A 20,062-nucleotide genomic window follows, 5' to 3' on the forward strand; every position below is an offset into this window, starting at 1 on the left:
CAACCACTACTACTAACTTAAAAGAGAGTGAGAAGGATAGATAGATAAATGGAAAGGAGAGCAACGAAGACGACGAATGTCGCCACTGCGAACCGAAATTACTGTCGAAGATTAATGATCGTTCGCTTTATTACAGGTATTTATAGATGGTGTTGTAAGATTCACGAGTATTTTTACATTGTAGTAGTTGTAGTAGTCAGGGGTTACTTTACTACATTTATACGGATACTTATCTACCTATTCGTACATCTAAAAATACATAATATTTATTAAATTATTCTAATTAATGCAAATTTATTTAATGAAATACATTGATTCGTTAAACTATGAAGTTAACTACAGTGATTTGTTAAAGTATGAAACTGAGGAAAAAGACAAGATGAAGTGTGTTCAATGAATTGTTAGCAACGTGCAATTAATGTATTCTACGAGTGATTTCTACGAGAAGGGGAATGAAGGGGGGATGAATTTTATGAAAAAATAAAATCCGGAAAAGATTAACGAGCAACTCGTGTCGTTCAATTTGATACGTCGAATTAGCACGAAACAAGAACCGAACATTCCGTCGTATCGGTTATTAATGATCACCAAAAGGTTTGCAATGTAAACGTCAGCTATTCGAAATATTTCACGCTCGTAGATTAAACCCCCGTATATATATGTGTGTGTGTGTGTGCTTAGGAACGAATTGTTCTAATTTTTACTAATTCTCTTGATCCACCGATATTCTTTTTCTTCTCATCCCATCGTCTCGTGTGTAATTACTTCTCTGTCTCCTTCTGAAATATAAAAATAATAATAATATATATACACACATATTACACACAGACACAAATCTCATTTTAAATGAACGTTAACAATGGTATATATCATTTCATTGATTTAAACGAAATTTGTTTAAAGAAATGAAAGAGAGAGAAAATAAAAAAGGTAGAAATAAAAAAGGAGAAAGATATTTGAAAGAAAGTTAAAGCTCTCTCTCTCTCTCTCACTTTCTTTTTCTCTCTTTACGAGGGTAGATATTAGCGAAGCCGTCACTCACGAAAAAAGGTTGTTGGTGGTGGTGGTGGTAGATGTTGCTTTTTATTTCTTTTTATTTTTCTTTCGGTAAACGTACGCCCCCTCTCTCTCCCCCCATCGAAAAGCAACGACGAGGTGAATATGTGAGTATGGTGAATACATACGTACGTAAAGATACTTAAGCAGAAAGAGAGTCGTACGTTTCAGGTTCGGTGGAATTTCGTTTAATTTTGCCAGCCACTGAAGATAATAATGGACCATACGAGAAAGAAAGAGAAAGAATGAAAGAATGAAAAAAGGATAAAGATACAGAGTGAATACCTTGAACATGATTAATTCGGTTTTAAACAGAGCATTAATTTCAACGTTTCCAGACTTAATGACTTGGAAAAAGCTTTTAATTACTAACATCGTTTACTTCGTATAATTAACGTTTACGTCGATAATAGTCAATATTTTGCGATAAGTTTATTATTACATTTATACGTATATGTATAATAAATTAATGATATCAAATAATAATAATAATATATATACTTAATACTATTCTCGTTGTTCTAAATTTGAGTTATTTTATATCTAAATAAAATACGTTTTTGTGTGCACAAAGTTGGCCACCAATCCAATAAAAAATATATACATTTGTTGTTTAATGTTGATTTACTACGTCATATATAATTAATATTCATACTAAACATAGTTAAAAAAAAAGATTTGAAAAGCAACTTTATCAGCAACGTAAACGTACTTCGAAAGAGTTGTGAGACTAGTGAAATCGATGGCATAAATGGACAATAGATAAGCCTGCGTGTCTACAAACATTGCCAGTTCGAAATCATACATAGGGTGGCGAGGTAAAAACTTATGGGACAACAATCTAATACATGGCTATTTAAATTGTTCTAAAGTAGCTTAAAAAAAATAAAAAAAAAAAAAAAGAAAGAAGTAGCGTATGTACTCGATGATATATGAGATAAAATAAATAGAAAGAAAGGGTGGTAGGAGAGAAAAAATAAATTAGATGATGAAGAAGAAGAAGAAGAAGAGGAAGGAAAGAAATAAAGAAAGAAAGAAGGCTGAGGGCTGAGGGTTGAGAGAAGGGTAGAGGGAGAGAAAGGGGGGGAGAAGTGGTACCCTGTTCTCGTGGCCAAAGTAATACCGTTGAAGTTCCTAGATCGTTAATCTTGCAGTCGGTCGTTCGATGGATAACCGATGTGTTGCCCGGTTGTACTTACACAAGTACATAGAAGCTCGCTTATGGTTGTAGGTAGATGATACGTACCTGCCGGCTGAGCCACACCCTTCCACGAGAAAGACGGTGGTTACGACCCTCTTTACGAGCTACGAGCAATGAGCTACGTTCCCCTCCAACCACCCCTCAAACAACTTCAAATCTACTTCAAATATTTTCATGCTTATTTTTTCATCCTATTTTTTTCCCCTTTTTTTCCTCCTTCCTCCTCCTCCTTCTTCTTCTTCTTTTTCTTTTTCTTCGATTATTATTCTTTCCATATAAAGGTACCATGATTTTTAACACTTTATCGACCCCTCGTGGTTGAGGCTGCTAGCTAAAAGCCGATTAATAGGCTAGCGGTCGATAAGCGTTGGCAATCGAAAAGCCGATTAATAGGCTGGCAATCGAAAAGCCGATTAATAGGCTAGCGGTCGATAAAGTGGTAATATACATATATATTGTATATTTAAATTAGAATAAAAGAATTGTTTTAACTAACGGTCGATAAGGTAAAACACTGTATGTACGTCGGTAGTTTAATTAGAAATAAGAAAATTTTATTGATTATCCTCGGTCGACAAAGGAAACTTCGAAATGATAAACTTTTACAAGTAAACAAGAATTAACGACATCTGAAATAATATAATATCAAAATCTATTCTCGATTTACACGAATACGTTATTTAATTAATGAATAATACCAAATCAAATCTAATTAATTTCACGAACAATTTGATCATATTCTACAAACTTTAGATATTAGTTTAAAATAATAAAAAATATATTATTAAATAAACAATTAATCAATTCTACAATACCATAAGTCGATAGGGTAGACATCAATCGATGAAATATTTTCAACGAGTTATTCTAATCGCGTTAATAATTGCTAATAAACAAAAACCTTATGAAAATGTACATTGTTTATAAAAAAAAAAAAAATACAATTTATACCGATCGAAGGATCAAAGATGATTGAGAATGAGCCTAACACAAGTGTTCTTCTCTCTCTCTCGAATCGAATAGGAAAACTGCGCATGTTCGTATAAAAGGAGGGGTACAATAACTGGTAGAAGCTACGATGAGATGGGGGGTAAGGTAACCCAGTTGAAAGAGTATAGTATGAACCATCGTCGCGTTAGCTTCGATTATTTTCTTTCGATATTATTTTCTTTTTCGTTTTTTTTGTTCACTAGATCGATTTGTTTTTCATTTAAATCTAACTAAATTCTGTTAAAAACATGTCGTATTTTATCGTAAACAATTTATCATTAAGAAGTTTCGATTAATCGATAAGATTACGAAGAAAAGTATTTATTAAATCGAATAATTTCTCTTATTGATCGTTTTACACGAAAAAAGTGTCGGTGTTTGTGTGTGTATGTGTTTTTTTGGGGATTCCCCTACTACAAACAACTGTTTATCAACGCAACACTTTTCTATCTTCCTTTATTTCTTTGTTTCTTTTTCTTTCGATTAATATTTATCTTGAATTTTTATTTTTTTCTTCGTATAACATCTTCAAACATTTTTTTCCATCATGGTAATTAATCGAACATAATTTTGTGTTTAAAATATCAAATATAAACGTATATGTGTATCGTGTGTTGTATCGATAAACGTTTACAAGTGAGAGAAAGGAAAAATGTCTTCGTGCAGTGAACTGTCTCGTTCTCAAGAATATCAAAGCTTTCGAAGTTCTGTTCCTCTTAGAAAAATCGTCGTTGATGCAGATGGCACTAAAGTAAACTTCAATTATTTTTCCAAATAATTTATATTATTTTATACGTGTGTAAAATCAGATAAAAACTATAACAAACACAGTGTACTTTAAATTATATAATTATTAAATATTTATTATCGTTATTTTAAATATTATTATTGTTTGTTTTTGCTTTTATATTTGCTTGTTTTTTTTTTTTACTTTTTCAAAAATTCGATTATTCATTGATTATATAAAAGAGAAACACGTATAAATATTCATATAAATCGAGATTATCTTTCACAAATGATTCATGCAACTGAAATCATAATCCTGATGCAAAGCTACTTGGTTTTCGTCTCTCTTCACTTCCGTTACCTATCACTTGTTTTTTACAGGGATGGAAAATTTACGATTCGAGCCCAAAGACTGTTAAATGTCCACTCATTTGTCTTCCTCCCGTCAGTGGTACTGCTGATGTTTTTTATAAACAAATATTAGGCCTAGCTGCTAAAGGTTACAGAGTTATATCGGTGAGTTTTTATACTTAAATAAAATAAAATCAAATAAAAACAATACAAAATTACCTACCAATTATTTTGTCTGTTTTATCATAAAATTACTATCTTATCGACTGTCGACAATGAGTATAAATAAAATGCAATTAAAAATGCATACTATTTAAAATATATAATTAGTACTCTTTCGTTTATTATCTTTCCTTGCACATAGATAAGAATATTATTTATTTTTTTTACTTTTTGTTTGTTAATATATTATTTAGGCTGAACCACCGGTATACTGGAATGTCAAAGAATGGTGCGATGGGTTTCGAAAACTTTTGGATTACATGGGACTTGATAGGGTCCATCTATTTGGAGCCTCGTTAGGTCAGAATTATTGAACGTATGATACAATTATAAATTAATCAATTTCGTTCTTATTTTTAGTTATGAAAATCTCGTAAAATAAAAATAAAAATAAAAAGAGAAAAGAACATTTTTTTTTTCTGATTATTCTCTTAGGTGGATTTTTAGCGCAAAAATTTACCGAAGTCAATGCTTTATGCCCAAGAGTAGCCTCGTTAATTTTATGTAACACATTTACAGACACGTCTGTATTTAGTTACAACGATTCCGCCGCAGTGTAAGTAAGTTGATACTCGATACGATTAGACAAGTACAATTTTAAAAAAAACAAAAGTAATTGATTTGTCATAAATTATTAATCCAAAAAAAAAATGTAGCGAATAATTTTCTAATTTGTTTTCACTTTTCTCATTTATTTTTATTTTATATTTGAAAATTTATAGTTTTTGGATCTTGCCGTCGTTGGTATTGAAAAAAATGGTCATGGGAAATTTTACAACTGAGAAGGTTGACGGAGAAATTATCGAAGCTATCGATTTTATGGTCGAAAGAGTAAGAAAAGATAACGAGTTATTTTTAAACAAACAAAAAACAAAACAAAAAAGAAAAAGAACAAAAATATATCTGTATTATTTTTATTATATCCTTGCTGTGTTGTGTGCTGTTGGTCTTCTTTAGTTGGAAAGTTTAAATCAACCGGAATTGGCGTCGAGATTAACTATGAACTGTGTCAATTGTTACGTTCAACCGGAAAAAATTTGTAATTTGCCAATAACGATAATGGACGTTTTCGACGAGTACGCATTATCGAATTCAGTGAGAGAAGAAATGTATAAATGTTATCCGAACGCTAAATTAGCTCATTTAAAAAATGGCGGTAATTTTCCATATTTGAGTCGATCAGCCGAAGTCAATTTACATTTACAGGTATATTTTTAAATACATTAAATCCTTTATACAATTTCTTTTTCCCCTCATAATTATTATTATTTGATATTATTTTTATTATTTATTTATTTATTTATTTATTTTTTCCAGATACATTTGAGACAATTCGAAGGAACGGAATACTCAGCCTCGGTTAAAACGAAAACAGTAAATTGTAAAAAAATAATAGAATAGTTATATGTAAATAGACACATTATATGTGTATTCTTTTTTACCAACACGAAATTTACAATCTGAATAATTTGATATTATTCGGATAATATCAAAATAATACAAGCTTCCAATAATTGATATTATTGATCGTATATATATATTTACAGATCGAAGAATGAATCTAAGAAAAATTCTATTTCTTTTAAATAACAATTTTATTTGATTTTTAGAATTTCTTATACGTATACATAAGTATGGATAATTTAATTTGTATATAATAAGTAGAATAATTAACTTTATTATTAGTCAAATCTTGTATAATGTATCAAGATTAATACGTAAATGATATATACACTTTTGTTATAAAAAAAAAAAAGAAAAAAAAAGATAATAAAAATAGGAAATCTATTTTCAAATTAAATAAAAATGTAATTTTTAAAATATTTCTATTTTATTCTAATTATTTTCTATAATAATTATTTATTTATGAATAAAATTCTCTATCTTTAAAATATAACAATAATTTAAAATATTACAAAAAATATATATATATATGTATATACACATGCCTAATTAAATATTATAAGTAATAATAGAAAAATAAAAATACTATATTATTTTTGGATTTATCTCGTACGACTAATTTCTAATTAACAATTAACAACAATAATAATATATTTTCTTTTTTATATGAACTTTGTTCCATTGCCAGGTCCACTTCATAAGTAAACAGAAGACATGAATAATTAAATATAATTGTAGATAGTAACACACAGAAATCAAAGTAATGTAATATTTGTTAAAGAGAAAGATAGAAAATGTCTGGCCTACAAAATGTTAACGAACTCAAGTAAATGAGATGAGAAACGAAAGAGACCATAGAAAAACCAAGTATCGATTGTTGCTTCGTACTCTTCCTTACCAAGACACCGGTTTCATGTTCTCAATCTCGGATTACCGTCTCTCCATACCCCATATATATATATATGTATATACTCTTACAAATACGATGAGTATATATGTTAAAACCACATAAATGTATATATATGTATATTGCATGCTTATACCGAAGGAAGCTTAAACCATAAAAACTGTCTCTGGTATCGACAACTCTAAATGAAAGTATAATTCTAGAAAATTCTTTGTAACATTCTTCGTTGTTATGCAAAAACTCATCTCACATTTCTATATTATAATTGAACTGATTCATATCCTGTTAAAAACCCTTATTATTTACAGATTTTTTTATTAACTATTTATCTTTCCATAATCATTTTAATAATTCTTTTCCTATTAAGTATACTCTTCCAAATATATAATTAACGAATAAAATTTATATTTATTTCTGAATCGAATAACAATTTGTCAAAATTCTACGTTCTAAGATATATTTCTTTACCATTAACTATTCTAGAGATTAGATTAAATTACAAATTCATTCCTTTGTAAAACATTTTCTTTCAGTTCCAACAGAAAAAAGAAAAATAAAACAAGAAAAACAAGAAAAACAAGAAAAGAAAAATGATCAGTCATCGAAATGACTCAAAACAGAATAATATTATTCTATTACATAAAAGAGCGTTATTATAATTGAACTAAAATAATGTGTACATAATCAAAACAGGAAGTGTCACCTAAAATGAAAATATTAGTTGCATGGCAACATTATTAATCAACTATATTTACATGTAAGTATAAAAAAAAAGAAAAAGTAAAACTAATTATTCTAGTCGCTGACGATTATTAGCGTAACTAAAAAAGGAAATAATTATCGTTAAAGATTAGCTGTATCATTTGATCGGCTATCGTATAAATAAATTGTGCATAAAGTATCGATAAGTTTAACATTAATTTTTCAACTATGAATAATTTAATTATTATATAATAAAAAGTACTTACAATTACTATAAATGATCTAAATAATCTATCTATCTATCTATCTACTTCTATCTAAATTACCTTCCTGTTCAAGAGGCCTATAAATGAGTACTTTCTATTTATCATAATAAAATGAATAAAATTCTTTGATCTTGTCCTAACAACAATAACACTGAAATTTCAAGTTTCAAATTTAAAATGACAAAACAAACGTTTATACTTTATAATTCTTCTTCTCCATCTCCTACTTCCACCTCCACCCTCTTCTCTCCTCCACTGCCCCTGGCCACTATATTCGTCCCTTCTCTTCTTCATCTTCTTTCTCCTTTCTGACGAAGCAAACGGCGAACGAACAACGTTCAGTTGCTCGTCGTTTTTCAACCTAATATGTTCTTAAAAGTCTAATAAGTTTCTACACAATACAGTGATTATTTCTTATTTTAGAAAAATCTATTACTATCTTCTATACTGCCAGGAAAATTATATATCTGATTCTTATCTCTTCATTATCTTACGTATGTCTTACTAAACTATATTTAATTTAGAAAATACATTTTATTTATTTTTGTTTTCTTTTATCTTTTTTTTTTCTTTCTTTCTTTTCCACATTGAAAACAAGAAATTAATTCAAATAATTATCGTAAATATTAAATTCATTTAATTAAATTTATTTCAATACTCTCTCGGTTTGTAATATAATTTAAATTTATATTTAATTAATTTATTCACTTGTTTACATTCTTCTTTTCTTTTTTTTTGGAAACAACATAGAACTAATTTAAATAATTTGTTTCTCAAATTAAGAACAATTTATATTATTTATTTTGTTTCTCGATGGAAAGTAAAATCAGTTAAAATAATGATTTGAAATATAAAGATAATTTAATTTATAAAATCAACATCCTAATAATCTTATTTCTAATAGTTTCAAGAAATTTGAAATGACGTGTATGTTATTTACTGTTTGTGTTGTTATAACCGATACTAAGATAAGAGAAAACAAAGAATAAACTTATCAATCTTAACATACGAGTAAGTAACTACTGTACTGTATAGTAGTACAAGCATATGTGTATAATATATATGAAATTCAATATTACATTTCCGGTCATTGTGTCAACCTTGTTTCATAAATGAAAAGCAACAGGAGCAAGAAATTTTACATCAAGTTACATTGTAAATTGGTTTCTTTTTTTTACTGGAAGGCAAAAATAAAATCGTTTCAAACGCCAACTTCCTTAAACGGAGAATAGCTTCAGGCTGATATTTCAAGTGAAAGGAAAACTTATCATGATATTCATTAAAACTTTTTAAATTAAAACTTGTAGTTTAACTATAATAATTACGATTAATTAAATCTAAAAGTTTATCTTTTAATAATATATGTATCTTTTAAATTACAAATGAAAACCTTCTAAATACGTGGTATATAAAACTTATTCGATGAATCATCGTTGAGAAACAATTTTTGCTTATAATTAATATCCTTAATTTATTTTACTAAATTTGATGTACATAGAACAGCTGCATAAGAGATAATAATATTATCATAAATTATGTTAATCTCATTTGTTATTTCGTGACGTGTTCATTAAGATATTTACATTGACACACATTTTCTTTCTTCTATAATTAAGTGTTTGTTCTAGTACAAATAAAAGAAACAAGATGATGATCAGAACGCTAAATTCTTTCAATATCTCTATGCGTCGCAACTGATGTATGCACACCGATAAAATATTAAAAAAGAAACTTACAAAAAAAAAAGGAAAAAGAAAGAAGTAAACCAAAAACAAAATGGAGAAAACTATTAAAATGGAAAATGGAGTATTTGTCACGGAAACTAATAGAGTATTTATGTCAACCAAATTGGCATACGCTTTGGGACATATTTTCAATGATTTGGCAGCAGCCATGTGGTTTTCTTATACTTTAATTTACCTACAAAAAGTTGCTCTAATGGCGCCAATAATGGCTGGGACATTATTGTTATTAGGTAAATAATAGAATAATTAATAAAAGTTAGCTTTTAAATCTTTTTTTATAATAAGAACTAATACTTAAAACATTATATTTTAAAGGTCAAATTGTGGATGCTTTCACAACACCGATCTTTGGTTTTCTTGTCGACCGTTATTGCAAGAAAAAGATCTGGCACATTATTGGCTCCATTTTAGTAACATTTAGTTTTCCTATGATTTTTGGAGGATTCGCTAATAGTCCTAACTCTGTCATCGTATTCTTTTACATACTAAGTATCGTGATCTTTCAAATTGGCTGGGCAGCCGTACAGATTTCACATTTGTCAATGATACCATCGTTAACAAGTTCATTACTTGGTCGAACCGAATTAACAGCAATAAGGTAAGCATGATTGATCGTCTAAATTAAATTCACTTACTTATACACCGTTTCCATTACAGGTATTCGGCACAGGTAAGCGCAGCAGTTGTAGTTTTCATTGTTACGTGGATAGTCCTTCCGAATAATGGAGAATCCATGGTATTGCTCGATGAAAAGGATGACTACAAATTCAGAGTTAGTATTAGAAATGAAATAATGATATCGTCATCTTAAAAATATATTTTTCTCAACGCTATCTATCAATTATTATTTCAGAATATTGTGATCGTTATAACTGGGATTGGTTTGACCGCTACTACCTTCTTTCATATCTTTCTAAAAGGAAATCTTTTAGAAAATGGTAATCGATCACAAAACAAAATGAATATCGAAGAATCAACTTGGCTTCTAGATGGTTTATCGGGCCCTAGAAGATCATGGTTCGCAACATCTATTTTACTAAGAGTAGCAATGTTGTACGTCGCAAGCAGATTATTTATAACTCTTGCAACAGTTTATTTACCACTTTATATTGAAGAAACTGCAGTTGGTGGTAAACAAGCGTTAGCCACTGTACCATTAGTCTCTTACCTGTCTTCATTTATAGCCGCATTGTTACTCAAATATATGAATAGATCTTGCGGTACCAAGGTAAGAAACGTATAACCTTAAAATTTTGATCTTATAACAATTACGATAAATATTATATTTTTTACATGCATATACATTAATATGAATAAATTATTGTTTAATTATTTAGATTTGTTACCTTACTGGAGCCCTTATCGGTATTCTATCGGCAGCCATTACAGAATTTGGAGGTAGTCACGGAATAATCACATATCTAATAGCAATTCTAATTGGCGCGGGTAGTTCGATTACCATGGTAACGGCATTAAGCGTGACAGCTGAAATCATTGGTCCAAGAACCGAAAGAAGTGCACTAGTTTATTCGATTGTAACATTTCTCGATAAAGTCGTTACCGGATTGGTCGTCGTTCTTATTGAACGATGGTAAGTTTATACTCGTCTGGCGGGAAAAATCAAATTGAACAAAGTTTCGAAATCCTAAATTTTTATTTAAAATTAAATATGTTTTTACTTTAACTTTTTAATTAACTTTTTGTTTATTTGTTTTCTTTTTTATAGGAGATGTCATCAACAAGAATTATGTCCAAATTACAATCGTGACACATTAGCGATAGTTTGTGCATCATCGATGCTACTTGGTCTTGTCACTTTGTTATCAGTGTCACGTTGTTTAACATAAATGTACTCGTTATCATTATTACTATTATTTTACTAATTGTTTTATATTCTTTTTAATGTTTTTTTTTTGCGGAAAACGAATTTTTTTAAATAATACTCAACACTTTTACGTCGTATAATTTTATTTTATTAGTAATACGTGTTTTATTGTTAAATTTGTATTTAGATCGTCTCATTAATTGTTCAGGATCTAGATTGATTAGAATGTGTTATATTATCATTTTTTTTTTCTTCTCGTTAAGATTTTTAATATGATAACACTGTTCAAAGACAACGAATATTTGAAAAAACTAATACTAAAAGACTTCTAATGATTTAATCAAGTATTACTAACTTTAATATCACGATCATCTTTCTATTTTCTTTTTATAAAAATGAATAAGAATAATTCATTTTGATAAGAGAAAAGGAAAATCCGGACATACGTCCCACGAATAGAGAGATTTATTAGTAATATTTAATAATATTTTTTTAACTCTTGTACAAAGCTATATTAATTATATATGTATATGTATGTGTGTATATTTATCGTTAAGATAGATTAAAATCCTTTTTATAATTCTGAATTTCGAAGGTTTATGAACCACATTTGTAATTAAAAAGCAAGAAAGGTTGAGAAAGAAAGTGAGAAAGTGAAGAAAAAGAGAGCTACAGAAAATAATAATTATAAATCTATAAAGAAAAATGAAAATTTAAAAAAAGCATTCAACGAAAAATTAAAAAAGAATTTTGGCAAGAATAATCTTCGAAATTGTTTAATAAAAATATAATTTGTTACTATAATAAAAGTATTATTTTTATATATTATGAATTTTACCTTTTGACTGAGCGAGACGTCATCATTGGATTTACGTAAACTACAATGGAAAAACATAGAGGAATTAGAACAAACATAAAGTTACTTTCAAAATTTGTAGGAAATAATATTTTGGATCATTATTTTTTAATTTAATCAAGACATATTATATATATATATACAACAAAGTTATTTCTAAACTTGTATCATTAATAATAATATTATAGAAAATTTTGTATAATATATATAATTAAAAATTACTTTGAAAAATTATTACAAATAATAATAAGAAAATTTTCTATTACTTACATAAAGCATTCAGTACTTATATTTTTGAAATATGAACACAAAATTTGTCATCAAAAAAGAAAATAAATTTATCTAAAAGAAGTAGCATATTTAAAAGAGTGTACACAAGATGGCGATGATAGGAAGCGTGAAATTTTCGAAAGAACGTTCAAGAAGTGAAATATTGGCGCTGCAATCGACGGAAAATCGTGGGAAAGACGGGCGGAAGATGCGCGTGGGGTTACAGCGCAGGCTCTTGTTTTGCTCAGGATTGGTGACGAGGGACGAGGAGGAGCGGTTATTGGTCCGGAGTATATCGAAGTTGGTGGTATTGGTGGAGAAAGAGAAGAGGGGGTATTGAGGCACGCTCTCTCACGGGGCATGGCGTGGTGTGCGTTCTAGTAAACAACTTGTGCGCGGCTCGTGCGGATAGATTGCGTTTGGCTCGGTAAATAATTCTCACTTATTTTTTCGTTCTTATTTATATACACATACATATATATATAAAACATACGTACGTTCGTACATACGTATACGTTTATAGATATAATTACATATATGTTAATATAACAAAAAAAGAAGAGACATATAAACACAGTGAGACATTTAAATGAGATAAATAAATACATATATATATGTGTGTGTGTGTTTGAAAAAGTGGTGATAATATATTTAATTGGTTCATCTGAAATAGTATGAAAAAGCTGAGAAAAATAATTCGCCAGTTAAACTATGTGCTAAATAAAAGAAAATCTATTTAAATGTATAATTAAATGGAATAACATTCGATGTGATTACTCTCGATAAAAGTGTATAGGTTAAGTGTGTGTTTTCAGTGCATAATATATATATTTATAACACATATACATATAATATATATATATATATATACAATTAGTGCGCGTGTGTGTATATGTGTATACTGTCGGAGCTACTTCTCCTACGCTATTTCCGCCTAGTTTTTTGTCTTCCTTCTATCTTTCTCTGTGTATTCTCTCTATCTCTGTTTCTCTCTCTCACTCTCTCGCACTCACTCACTCTCGTTCTTTCTAGACGATACAAAACGTTCTAACCAACGACCTCGTTTTTCGGTCTTTCTCTTCCCTCCCTCTCTCTCTCTCTCTCTTTCTCTCTCCCTTCATCCTGTGTGTACATCTATACATGTATAATGCGTGCGTTTCTATGTGTGTGAAAGAGAAAGAAAGAAAAGGAGAGAGAGAGTACGAATAAAATAAGAAAAGATAAGCAAGAAAAAATATAATATCAAGGAAGAATTGGACATCGGAAGGAAACATCCATCGTCTTCGAGGAATTTTCAATCGTGGATGATACACCGCACCATTTCCATCTACAACGTCGTCAACGTAGTCAACGCAGTCAACGTAGTCAACGTAGCCGTAACACGCCGTCTCGGTAAGTCCCCTCCCTCTAACCTATACCCTCTGCTCCCCCTTCTCTTCTCTATCCTTCATCCACGCGTGCCTACGACGTATTTTCGGAGCACGACACACCAACGCTACTTAACACACATACACATACACCATATGCATACATATAAATATATATTTAAGTATATATATATACACATATTAAGGTAGCGAGGAGTAGTATATAGCTGTCCTCTCGATCTTACCCATTTAATATATAAAACATATATTAAGGAACGATATTCATATTATTGCCCTCTCCTTCTTTCTTTCTATTCTTTTTTTTAATTCTTATTATTAATTAATTCTTTCTTTTTTTTCTTTAAATATATAGAACGTTGATATGCGAGAAAGAGATGAAGGGTTTTATTTTGTTGCAAGTGTTTTTATTATAGAAGCGAATACGATCGATTTGATGTATGTGTGTATGTGAGAAAGAAAGATATATATATATATAATAGATAGAGAGAGAGAGATAGAGAGATGGATAGAATTTGGAAAAGGGTGGCTCCTAGGGCGTTTCTGTGAGAACACTCTCGACTTATTTCTTCCGAGGGAGAAAGCATCGATCTTGAAGAAAGAGGTAAGAGAAAGAAAGAGAATAGAAGAAGAAGAAGAGGAAGAAGAAGAAGAAGAAAGGCGAGGGGGTGATTGGGAGGGACGTTTTTCACCCTCAACGTGTCCTCGCTATTCCTTACTTTTTTTCTTATCTCCTTATGTATCGATATATATACATATATATATATATTACAATAAGAAGTTTAATATCTTTGATTATATATATTTTTTTAATACAATTTTCTATCTCTTTCTATCTTTCGTTCTTTCTCGTACACTCTCTTACTCTTGCTTTCTTGCTGTTGCTCTTTCTCTCTCTCTCTCTCTCTCTCTCTCTCGGAGACATATCGCCTTTCACACGACGATTCTTCGTTTAGTCACTGACCTCCCGTTCGTTCGGGTAGCTTCGTTCGTCACCGTTCTCCTTCGTGTCGTCGTCGTAGTTGCATCGTTGCATCGTGTCCTCCTCGTCTTTTCCTTGTTTACCGCTAAGGGATGATGGAAGAGTAAGAAAGATAGAGAATAAATTAATGGTGTATGTGGTCTATATATCTATATGTATTTGAGACCCAGTAAGTTAACGAATAAGCCAGAGAAAAAGAAAGAGAAAGAGAGAGAGAGAGAGAAAGTAAGAATGTATGTGTTTAGGGTCCCAATAAGTAAATATACAAATGAGATAGAAAAGAGAAAGAAAGAGAGAGTAAATGTGCATATATATATATATATGTGTATGCAAGTACGCGTATGTATGTATGTGTGAAACGAATAAGAGAAGGAAAAGAAAAAGAAAGAGAGAGTAAATTTGTAATTTTGTGTAATAGGTGCATATTGCATATTTAAAATGCACATATGATATATGAATTTTGTATGATTGTTATGTGCGTTATGGATTCCTAGTAGAAGATAGATTTGAAAAAGGAAGATTAAAAAGGAAAGAGAGATAGAAAATTGTATGTGCCCCCATGGCGGCGGCGGCGGCGGCGGCGGCTGCGACCACCATGCTCGAGGAAAACGCCGGCGTTGTTGCTTCTCTCGCTGGATTCCTTTACGGTCGTCGGCGCTGAGAGCGAAGGGAGAGAGAGGGTATCGATCGGACCTACCGGTTGTTGCTTACTACTACTATTACTATACTAAATACTACCACTACTATAACTATACTAATACTAAAACACTAGTATTACTATTATTACTATTACATTGGTATAGTTATCGTATACCTGCAACAATCATTTATGGTGCTTTCTACTGTTACTTTCTTCATACTCTTTTGACGAGGTATACAAAACCTATGGTTGAGTTTCAATGTATAGAGATGAAACAGTATAAGGGATTTTTGTATAGATACGTTTTTCTTTTTTTATTATTAATACAGGGGATACATTCGTTAAGAATAATTTAGGTAATTGAATGATAAAATTCGAGTAGGAAATAAAATAAATTTAGAATGATTTAAATACATTAGTCGCACGTATACAAAAATGTGTGTTTGAATAAGAAAACACAATGATAATAATAATAATAAAAATAGAAACGCAAGAAAGAGAGAGAGAGAGATAAAACTTTGAATTCGTTTAAAACTGATTTCTTAGATATCCCTTCTATAGGATGTAGAAAAACGCGGGAATTTCAAACGAGCGGAGGTTTATGAATGACTGACGTCATCGTCGTGCACATAAATGACGTTGTAAAAAGTAAGAATTTCTAACGGACGTGTTTGCTGCTTGATAATATGGATCATGGTGTAACATCCTCCTATTGCAATTATAAGAATAATTTGTTTTTCTTTTCTCTCTCTCTCTCTCTCTCTCGTTTTATTTTTTTTAACTCCTTCCAACCCTTTCTTCCTCCCACCCCCTCCCCCCTCTCTTTCTTCCTTTTATTTTCTTTTCTTTCCTTTATTATTATTTTTTCAAGTATTTACTCGCGACCCACATCGTGTCGAAGCGAACGAATGCGACGTAGACGTCGATCGATATCGGACCATGTTGCGTAATCGTTATAATCGTTTTGTTTTCGCCAATCTAACATATATAACCCATCTTCATAATGCGACTCAATCTATCTATTTGTCTCTTTTTTTCTATCTCTCTCTCTCTCTTTCGTTCTCTATTTTTTTGTTGTTATTATTTTCTCATTTTATAAGTCATTTTATTCTAATTAAGGTTTGACAATTTGTTTATTAAGGATTCATCGGTTTATTTTCCCATTGAAATTTTATATCCACCATGTATATATTGAATACGTGTATTTATTATTTTAATTTAGGATAGAATAGATGATTTTTTTCTATCGAGAATTGAACTTATGCACTCTTGTTGTATTTTTAAATATCATTTATCTTTATTCATTGTTATAATGAAGATTAGAAAATATGTATATTGTTACATGAAAGATTAAAATAATAAAATAAAAATCTGATTATATATGCAGAGAGAGAAAGAGAGAGAAAGATAATAAGATTGTTAATAAGAAATTAATGAGAGAAAATCTATCAAGGTTAACAGATAATGCAGTAAGAGTTAATAAGGTTAATAAGGTTAATCAAGGAAATTAAAGACTGAGATCATCAATTGAAAATTAATAAGTATGTATTATTGAAACTAATTCACAATGAGAATAAAAATAATAAATTAGATTATCAGTAGAATATATATTATTGAAACTAAAATTGTTGAAACGTAGCAAAGCTTCTCTTCATTCGGTGCATGGCACACTTTCTTTTTTTGAAAACAAATAATATTGATCCTCAATATAAAAAAAAAAAATTACAAAAATCTGAAGAACCTGATGGCCATAAAAACATTAAAAAAAACCCCCACACTTTCAATAGGAATATAATTGAATTTTGGTATTAAATTTGCGAAGAGATCTTATAGAACAAGATAATAGAAAAATAGGAACATTAATAAGAAGAAAAATAATAAAGAATTGTTGATAATGACGACGAAGACGACGAATCTGAACGAGTGGGGAAATATGAAGTAAGGGAAGGGTTATAGATGCGTTTACGTCGTGGCGACCTTGTTTATGTCTCGTGGGTTATTGTAATTGGATAGTCTACCCTCGTCGTCGAGTGAGTTTAGAAGCAACGTACATAACGTGTCTCTTTCTGTCTCCGTTGTTATACGATTAACGCTTACCGGTGCAGTCGACAAACGTCCGACCAGATTGTACTCGTTAAAAGGATCACACGGCTAAACACCACTCCGTTTCCAAGCATCACCAGCTACTTTTCTTCTTTTCTTCTTTTCTTCTTTTTTTTTTTCATCTACCTACCTCTTCTTCAATTTATTTTATCTTAATTATATTTTGTTTTTTCATATATTCTTCGAGATTTGTGTAAGAATTTTATTGAACATTATGTTCGTGCCCATTTAAAAATATATTGGAAGTGTTCTTTTTTAATAAAATTAATTTCACACACACATATATATTATATTAAGTAATATAATGAATTATTTTGATAAAATATCTATGTTCATACGGATGAAAGTATTTTCGACGTAAACGGTGATATTTAACCTTTCGTTAAAAACGTCACATAAAATAGTACGAACGCGACCTAGTCGTTGATGTCGACCTCAATACTTTGCAAAAATTAGGCCAGGCTACGTGAGCCAACGAGGTCGTTAACGTTTAGTTTCAAGATTTTTCAACGATCTCTTATTATTTCCTTTCTTTTTTTTTTTTTTAACAAATTCACTTAGATTTTAGTTAATTGATTTTCTAATTTTATATTAATTTCATTCAATATGGTCGACGCAAATTGCGGGAGCATATTTTACGAGTGAAAGAAAAATTGTATTCGAAGTTCGGTTAGAAATGTTTGATAATGTCGATTAATAGTTAAAGTTTATTTATGATTATAATCATACCTGTGTTCTCTCTCGTAAAACAAGAATACTGCAAGCTGTTGTAGTTCTAATAATAATAATAATAATGATTATTTTTACTATTTTAAAAGAAACTTATACAATGTTATTTGCGTTAGAACAACGTATGCGAGTTTAGAGTAATTAAGAAGTTTACTTACGCTAATTAACATCCTTTACGATTGGCTGAATCATTTCATTACAAATTCTTCTTGTTTTTTTATTTTCTTTCTACATATGTCATCGTTAAATTATAAAATTCAGTTAAATCGTGAAAAATCCTAGGGGTTTTGAAATAGAATTGTATTCTATAACTAAAAGTAAAATAATTGTAGAGAAAATAATAAGGAGATATTGAATAATAATATAATAAATACAAAATTAGTAAAAATTCGATGATAAAAAGAAAATTAGATGTAAATATTAAAAAGAAGAAATGAATTTTAGAAGAAAAAGAAGAAGAAGAAGAAGAAGATTAAAGGTAAAGAATGGTAAAGGTATTATATACTTTCGGGACATCCTGTACACGATGTGGAATGCAGTTTACATTTCAGGATATAGGTACAACTCGAGGGGAGTAACGGAAGGTTAAGCTACGAACTGTTAACGCGAGAGCCAAGCAACCAGCCAGCCAGCCGAAGAGAAAGAGAAGATCCTCGAGTTCTCTTTCTCTTTCTATCTTTCTTTATTTATGTATTTCTTTCTCCCTCCCTCTTTTTTCTACCCTTTTTCTTTCTTCCAGTGTTTGCATCGTGTGCATCGGAAACTCGGTTCCGGAATAGTTAGCCAGGACGTTCACACTATGCGAGATTAGAATCACTCGAGTTCATCTAATAATACTTTACTTTATTACTTTTTCCTTCTTTCTTTCTTTCTCTCTCTCTCACACTAATTAATTAATTTATTAATTATTTCATTCATTCGTTCATTCATTCATTTTCTTTTTTCATTCATGCATGCATGCATGCATTCATTCATACATACATACATACGTACATACATATACATTCATGCATACCATTTTATTATCAATCATTTTAATTACGTTCTGTACTTTTGGCCCACTCTGTATAATCATATTTTTCTTTTTCAAATATTTCTCTATAATTCTCTTATTTTTTATGTGTGCGTCCAATCATTTTCTTCTCTCTTTTTCCTTATACCCTTTTCGCATGTACTGTTACTTATGAGAATAAAAAGGATAGGAAATAAGAAGAAGAAAAAAACACGTGAGAGAGAGAGAGAGAGAGGTTCTTTTCGAAGTTGCCGGCATCGAGTCTCGAGTATGCAAAGTGCAACGTGTCCATAGGTTCCATGAACGATATTTCATCGCGGGATGGGAAACACCATGCATTCCAAGATACCCGTTCACACACGGGACGGGGTGAACACCCCATCCCATCCCATCCCATCCCATCCCATCCCATTCCATTCCATTTCACATCAGCTCATCTCATCTCCTTCTCTTTCTTTCTCCCCTCCTCCTCCTCCTCCTCTTCCCCTTTCCCCCTTTACCATCCAATGCAACCACAACGAGAGTCGCCCACGCGAACGATCGACTTTATTTATTTTCTTCAAATTTTTCTTTTTATTATTCACCCCCCTTTCTCTCTTTCCCATTCTTTCATTTCTTCACTTTCCATCTTCTTTTTTACAATATTTTTCTTCCCTATCAATTTTTAATTATTTATTATTTCTTTCGTAG

General features: G+C 30.2%; 3 protein-coding genes and 1 long non-coding RNA gene across 8 annotated transcripts in view; 3 read left to right on the forward strand and 1 right to left on the reverse strand.

Annotated features, from left to right (window-relative positions):
- The first annotated feature begins 3,553 nt into the window (after positions 1-3,553).
- LOC122514869 (maspardin-like) lies at positions 3,554-5,964 on the forward strand. 2 transcript variants are annotated; one of them, XM_043631959.1, is made up of 7 exons: positions 3,554-3,998; positions 4,355-4,489; positions 4,741-4,846; positions 4,982-5,102; positions 5,269-5,377; positions 5,504-5,752; positions 5,864-5,964. In XM_043631959.1, exons 1-7 carry the CDS (start codon positions 3,900-3,902, stop codon positions 5,945-5,947), a joined length of 903 nt encoding a protein of 300 aa, XP_043487894.1. In that variant the 5' UTR covers positions 3,554-3,899; the 3' UTR covers positions 5,948-5,964. The 2 variants fall into 2 exon arrangements, with proteins under 2 accessions (XP_043487894.1, XP_043487895.1); XM_043631960.1 differs by having other exon boundaries at positions 5,066-5,102.
- Positions 5,965-6,561: 597 nt separating this feature from the next.
- Positions 6,562-11,498, forward strand: LOC122514868 (major facilitator superfamily domain-containing protein 12-like). Of its 3 annotated transcripts, none has more exons than XM_043631957.1 (7): positions 6,562-8,319; positions 9,454-9,800; positions 9,886-10,168; positions 10,228-10,342; positions 10,424-10,798; positions 10,908-11,161; positions 11,297-11,498. In XM_043631957.1, exons 2-7 carry the CDS (start codon positions 9,602-9,604, stop codon positions 11,415-11,417), a joined length of 1,347 nt encoding a protein of 448 aa, XP_043487892.1. In that variant the 5' UTR covers positions 6,562-8,319; positions 9,454-9,601; the 3' UTR covers positions 11,418-11,498. The 3 variants fall into 3 exon arrangements, with proteins under 3 accessions (XP_043487892.1, XP_043487893.1, XP_043487891.1); XM_043631958.1 differs by having other exon boundaries at positions 6,562-7,614; XM_043631956.1 differs by lacking the exon at positions 6,562-8,319 and having other exon boundaries at positions 9,194-9,800.
- Positions 9,639-13,414, reverse strand: LOC122514870. Of its 2 annotated transcripts, none has more exons than XR_006303148.1 (4): positions 13,393-13,414; positions 12,234-12,273; positions 10,917-11,055; positions 9,639-10,329 (listed from the first exon to the last, which is right to left on the reverse strand). It is a non-coding gene; the product is annotated as an uncharacterized LOC122514870 (long non-coding RNA). The 2 variants fall into 2 exon arrangements; XR_006303147.1 differs by lacking the exon at positions 13,393-13,414 and adding an exon at positions 12,522-12,812.
- Positions 13,415-13,691: 277 nt separating this feature from the next.
- LOC122514871 (insulin-like receptor) overlaps positions 13,692-20,062 on the forward strand; it is a 51,194-nt gene continuing 44,823 nt past the window's right edge. Inside the window, exon 1 of the mRNA XM_043631962.1 lies at positions 13,692-13,913. The gene's annotated coding sequence lies outside the window, so the exon portion shown is untranslated. The remainder of the gene's footprint in view (positions 13,914-20,062) is intronic.

This window comes from Polistes fuscatus, unplaced genomic scaffold (assembly GCF_010416935.1).
Source record: "Polistes fuscatus isolate 324 unplaced genomic scaffold, CU_Pfus_HIC Scaffold16, whole genome shotgun sequence".
Classification (NCBI taxonomy): domain Eukaryota; kingdom Metazoa; phylum Arthropoda; class Insecta; order Hymenoptera; family Vespidae; genus Polistes; species Polistes fuscatus.

Excerpts from the sequence above, each read along its gene's own strand:
- LOC122514869 (XM_043631959.1), top strand. The coding sequence starts at position 3,900 with ATGTCTTCGTGCAGTGAACTGTCTCGTTCTCAAGAATATCAAAGCTTT. Across the intron at positions 5,103-5,268 it reads TACAACGATTCCGCCGCAGT|TTTTTGGATCTTGCCGTCGT; the intron begins GTAAGTAAGTTG and ends GAAAATTTATAG. Across the intron at positions 5,753-5,863 it reads AAGTCAATTTACATTTACAG|ATACATTTGAGACAATTCGA; the intron begins GTATATTTTTAA and ends TATTTTTTCCAG.
- LOC122514868 (XM_043631957.1), top strand. The coding sequence starts at position 9,602 with ATGGAGAAAACTATTAAAATGGAAAATGGAGTATTTGTCACGGAAACT. Across the intron at positions 10,169-10,227 it reads ACCGAATTAACAGCAATAAG|GTATTCGGCACAGGTAAGCG; the intron begins GTAAGCATGATT and ends TTTCCATTACAG. Across the intron at positions 11,162-11,296 it reads GTCGTTCTTATTGAACGATG|GAGATGTCATCAACAAGAAT; the intron begins GTAAGTTTATAC and ends TCTTTTTTATAG.